The 5,904-nt window shown below is 46.9% G+C and overlaps 1 protein-coding gene across 1 annotated transcript; it reads left to right on the top strand.

The window, feature by feature from the left end:
• Positions 1-2,934: 2,934 nt before the first annotated feature.
• Positions 2,935-4,676, top strand: GMORB2_0599 (uncharacterized protein; the record flags this gene model as incomplete). The annotated part of the gene is made up of 8 exons (XM_035462584.1): positions 2,935-2,990; positions 3,073-3,120; positions 3,297-3,470; positions 3,541-3,640; positions 3,724-4,080; positions 4,199-4,277; positions 4,349-4,532; positions 4,601-4,676. 8 exons carry the CDS (start codon positions 2,935-2,937, stop codon positions 4,674-4,676), a joined length of 1,074 nt encoding a protein of 357 aa, XP_035325514.1.
• Positions 4,677-5,904: the final 1,228 nt, after the last annotated feature.

Below are 5,904 nucleotides of genomic sequence, written 5' to 3'. Positions count from 1 at the left end.
GATTATCGAAAGTGGAGGGGGGGGGGGGGGGGGGAAGGAGGCATCTTTCATCGGATTCGGATCACATGCTCTTTCTTATTGGTTAGATGTTCTCAAAATCACGATATATATATATGTATGTATATACATATATTATATATACATTTCCTTTCATTTCAAAGCAACAATACATTACATTACTCCTCTTTCCCCCCACCCTCTTTCCTCTCTGGATCTCCTTCATGATGACGTTGTGCATGAGGATGTGAGAGAGAATCATGATTGGTACGTGGTATTGAGCCCCTTGTGTGCGTCTGTCTATCCCGTGCCGTGTTATCTTGCAGATATCATAGGATTGGGGGGTTTGGTAGGACAAGAAGAGATTGAGGCAGGACAGGCGGGGGATGCTTTTATTATCATTATTATTATTATTGTTATGATACTGTGATTATCATCATCATCAATATTGCAATATCATCCATCATCATCTTGTTATTGTACATCTGTCTCATCTTTCTTTTTTGGACAACTAATATATGAAGGATGATTCATGAGGGTGGGATGTGTGTGGGAGGTCCAAGGGTATAAAAGGGGGGGGGGGGGGGGGGGGGGGTTTGATACTGAGGTGGGCAGGATGGCAAAAAAAGAAAAAGAAAAAAAGGGCATCGAGTATTCGTAGATGGAAAGCAAATTGGCATTACATCTACATAGTAATATATAGTATACGAGTAATAGCATATCGATACTTCACAAAACTTGATGCACTGGGGTTTTTTATTTTACTTTTTTTTTGGTGACGACGATAACGCCGGGTGACGTTGTATGACGCAAATCATCACCGCGGTTGGAGCTGGGCTCAATCTGGATTAGGGCGGAGCTTGGGGAGCTTCTCTTTCTTTCCTTTTTTCTTCTTCTTCTGCTATCACGGATGGTAATGTAATGATGACGGTTGATGCGTGTGTGGATGGGTTCCCGGGGCAGCGTAATCAGCGGTAGCAGTAATAATAAGAATGATATTAATATGTCGAGGTCCCATCATCATCATCGTGCCACGAACCGTACATCTGAATCCAGCATCCAAAGGCCAAAGAGGAGTATTTATACATACATATATATACATATATATATATATATACATATATATATATATATACATATATATATGAGGATTACGCTCTGTTTCCGGAGGGACCTCTCTATCCGTAATATATCCTCAAGGGCCTGTGCGTCCAACGGCCTCTTAGGCACCGTCATCAACCATTCATCGGGGCAGTCTATAGAGGCAGGAGAGGAGGGGGGATTCTGCTGAATTCCATTGCACGGAAATGGTACATGATGCAGCGGGGATCTTATATCCAATACGGGGGTGAGATGATGACAGCGACGGGGGAGGGGGGGCTCTCGTACTCTCTCGTCTCTCTCCGTGGGCTCTCTCGGCGTTAGGAAGAGAAATGGCTGCCGGGGTCTCATGATGTGCCTGTATGATGACCATGACGACAACAACAGCAATACTGATAATGCTCCGTAGGCATGTCCATGTCGATGTTGCCTGCAATACTGTATGATGAATTGCGGGTTGAATTCCTGTACCGGGGGGGCGATGTACAGATTGACAAGATTAGGTCCAGCTCTGCTGCTCTACCAAGCAATATCGTTTACATATATTACTCTAGACTTGCGCACTGGGTATTCCAGGGGCCTTGCTTCTTCTTCCTCAATTTCTCTCTCTGATTGCATCGATCGTCTGCTCGCACTCACCCGCGGTAGTAGTAATCCCAGCATAGTAAATAAGATGGTAGCACTGGCCTACAGGAATCAAGTTGATACAACAACACACTCCCCCCTCCTCCAACATCAATACCCAAACACCAGCATCAACAACCAAAGCAAGCCACACTCTCACTCTCTCACTTTCTTGCAACCAATCTCATTCATTGTAGACGTATACAAGTATGTATACATGCATGCAGATATGTGTGCAGATATGTGTGTATATATGTATGTATATATGAATTATGTATGTATGCATGTATGTGTATATATGTGTATATGTGTATATATGTATATACAGGCTATATATGTATATATGTATATACGTACTACTTGTCAAAGATAAGATTTATACATATTAATATACGATATATATAGAATCACCACTTGATTTCCCTTCCCCTCCCCTTCTCCAGACTTGCTATTAGAATAATGATAAAAAAGTGGCCCGCTGTGGGCTACCCTGACGTATTGCTTCTGTGACGCGCCCGCCAAAATCCGTCACTACACACCGAGCCTCTCTCTGCCTTCTACTTCCTTCTCTCTTTTTAATTTTTTTTTTTTTAATTTTTAATTTTTTTTTTTACCCCGCTCTCCTTTCTCATCGTGTGTCGTGACTGTCTCCCCGTCACCATCACCACCGCCAACCGCCATCCGTCCCCTCTACGATTTATCAACAACACACACACACACACACACACACACACACACATTCTCTCTCTATCTCTATTTCTCTCCATCTCTCTCTCCATCTCCCTCTCCATCTCTCTCCCTTACACATCCTCACGTTTCTCCGATTCCCTGAATCATTTCGGCGACGACGAACACCTCGAATCTCTTCAAATTCCCCTCCCTCCTCCCCACCTCACCATCGCCGTCGACATCATCTACACCTTCCCTTCCCTCTCTCCCCAACGCATACCTTGCGAGACCTTCAGAGTCTGACGAAGGCGATAACCAAGACCTCTCTTCATACCTAAGCGACATCAGCCAGATTATTCCATCATCCCGATTCTCTCATCTTCAGCTTTCCCTGGGAGCAATTCCAGCCGTCGACCAACCAAACCTTTCGATCCTCTCGCCTCAACCCCCCCTCCCCCGCCTTTACCTCTGCCCTCTCCACGTAAAGCACACACAACGACGTTTTTCGCCGATCTACTCGGCCCTGACTAATACCCGTTCATCATGGCCGAGTTTGTTCGTGCCCAGATCTTTGGCACTACCTTTGAAATCACCTCGAGGTGAGTTGATGTCATTTCTGCGCATCAAAGCTTTGTCCCTTCGCTCATCTCAACTCACCTTCTCTCTCTCACACACGCACAGGTATTCGGATCTGCAACCCGTGGGAATGGGAGCCTTTGGTCTGGTCTGGTATGTTTTTTTTTTTTTTTTTTTTTTTTTTTTTTTTTTTTTTTTTTTTTGAGAATCCCATCACCCAAGAAAGAAAGAAAGGAAGAGACAATAGTATCAAGTAGGAGAAGAAGGAGAAGAAGAAGCAGAAGAAGCAGAATACCAGCTGACCTCTGCTCCCCTCGCACGTAATACAGCTCCGCCCGCGATCAGCTTACCAACCAGAATGTCGCCGTCAAGAAGATCATGAAGCCCTTTAGCACCCCCGTCCTGGCCAAGCGCACTTACCGTGAGCTCAAGCTCCTCAAGCACCTCCGTCACGAGAACATCATCTCCCTCAGCGACATCTTCATATCCCCTCTCGAGGACCTGTACGTCTCTCGCCCCCGGCCTCCCCCGAATCCATCATGCCCAATCCGCTGACTCTCCTCCCGCCACCAGCTACTTTGTCACAGAGCTTCTGGGCACTGACCTGCATCGTCTGCTCACGTCAAGGCCCCTCGAGAAGCAGTTCATCCAGTACTTCCTCTACCAGATCATGGTGCGTCCATCCTCCCTCCCGACTTGCCTCTGCATCCTGCCTCAACCGCGGCCCCAGCTGACCCGGACTGACGACGCGAACAGCGCGGCCTGAAATACGTCCACTCGGCTGGCGTTGTCCACCGCGACCTCAAACCCAGCAACATCCTCGTAAACGAAAACTGCGATCTCAAGATCTGCGACTTTGGCCTCGCCCGTATCCAGGACCCTCAGATGACGGGCTACGTCTCGACACGATACTACCGGGCCCCCGAAATCATGCTGACCTGGCAAAAATACGATATCGAGGTCGACATCTGGAGTGCCGGCTGCATCTTTGCCGAGATGCTCGACGGCAAGCCTCTCTTCCCCGGAAAGGACCACGTCAACCAGTTCTCCATCATCACCGAACTCCTCGGAACCCCGCCCGACGACGTCATCAACACCATTGCCAGCGAGAACGTGAGTATCCCTTGCCATATCCACGCGCGAGAGATGGGAACACCACGACCACGGAGAATCCATCGTGCCGAACTGTGAAGGATACCACATGCGTCGCTAACCAACCACTGAAAACCAGACGTTGCGATTCGTCAAGTCCCTGCCTAAGCGGGAGCGTCAGCCCCTCAAGGACAAGTTCAAGAATGCCGACCCCGAATGTAAGTCCCACCAACACTCATGTCTGCACGGCAAGACGGCCATCGAGTTGCTGAAATTTCCGATCCCTCAGCCGTCGACCTCCTTGAACGCATGCTCGTCTTCGACCCCAAGACGCGCATAACGGCCGGCGACGCCCTCTCGCACGAGTACCTCGCCCCCTACCACGACCCTTCGGACGAGCCCATAGCCGAGGAGAAGTTCGACTGGAGCTTCAACGACGCCGATCTCCCCGTCGACACCTGGAAGATTATGATGTGAGCTTCCTGTCGCCAGCATGGCCGTGGGGCCCAACCTCGTGACTGACTGACCTGCCTGTAACCAGGTACTCGGAGATCCTCGACTACCACAACGTCGAGGCCGGAGTGACGCCGATGGATGCCCAGTTCGCCGGCCAATGAGACCGGAGGGGGGTTGATCGAGAGAGGGTGGGTTGGGGTGGAGGGGGGGGAGAGGCAGTGAGGCAGTGAGGCAGTGAGGGTGAGGTGGGGTGAGAGGAGAGAGCGAGCGTATGCAGTCCCGAGTATATACGTCCCGACACGTCGTTTCCTCCCACCCTCCCTCACCCGGTCCCCATGTGCTTCTCCTGATCAGAAACACACGCGCACGACATTTTCCGCCCCAAGATTTCGTCGACTCCTCCCTCGAAGCTTGTAAACCCGCAACGAAGTGAAAGAGAAGGCAAAAAAAAAAAAAGTGGTCAAACCCCACCACATGTACACGCAAAAACGAATGAATGACAAGGACACACACAAAGAAACCCAAAAAAAAACAAAAAAGAAGAGGGATATACAAACCAAAAAAAGCATTTGAAAAAAAAAAAGACTTGAACAGAGAAGATGAGAGGGGAAATACATTAATGAAAGTGGTAGAGGTCCTCTCTTTCTCTTTCTTTTTTTTTTCACAGAAGTTTTCTCTTCGGGGGGGTTCCTTTTTTTCTTCTCTCAACTACTTATATATATTTTCTTTCTTTGGTCCGCAGGTAATACCGGCATTGGGCAACAAAAAAAAGGAAAGGTGGGATGAAACTGGGAGATGATAATATATATACACGTGGAAGGAAGAGATGGGATGTTTTATCTTGATTTTTTCACATCTTCTTTTATTCTTCTTCTCTTTTTCATATACGGGGGCTTTTTTTTTTCTCTCTCCATGTCTCATCCTTTCTCTGCCTTTCTTTTTTTTTTCTTTCAATTATACGAAAACTTGGAGGTTTTTTTTTTTTTTTTTTTTTTGGCATTCTTTTCCTGGTCTGGTTTCTGTTTTTGTTTTTCTTGATATATACACATACAACACTTTATGACGACGACCCGTAGTACTTTACTCATTCTACCTTTTTTTTTTCGCAGTCACGGAAAGTCCCAAACAAGTCTATCAACAAATCCCAAAAGAGGTTTCAACATCCTTTTTTTTTAAAAAAAAAAAATAATAAGAATAAGAATAATATGAATAATATGAATAATATGAATGTATTGTATTTTATATCTCTATATATGACATGGAGCAATCCATCCTTTCTCGTCTTTTTGTTCCCCCCCCCCCCCCCCCGGTTCCCTTCTTCTCCCTCTCAACCCCATATCTCATTCTATTTCCTTGATTCAAGAAGAAGAAGAAAAGTCTCTCCCTCTT

This window comes from Geosmithia morbida (genome assembly GCF_012550715.1).
Source record: "Geosmithia morbida isolate 1262 chromosome Unknown scaffold_0, whole genome shotgun sequence".
In the NCBI taxonomy this organism is placed as follows: Eukaryota; Fungi; Ascomycota; class Sordariomycetes; order Hypocreales; family Bionectriaceae; genus Geosmithia; species Geosmithia morbida.
The sequence above is the reverse complement of the archived record's forward strand: the minus strand, read 5'-3'. Positions and strand labels throughout refer to the sequence as shown.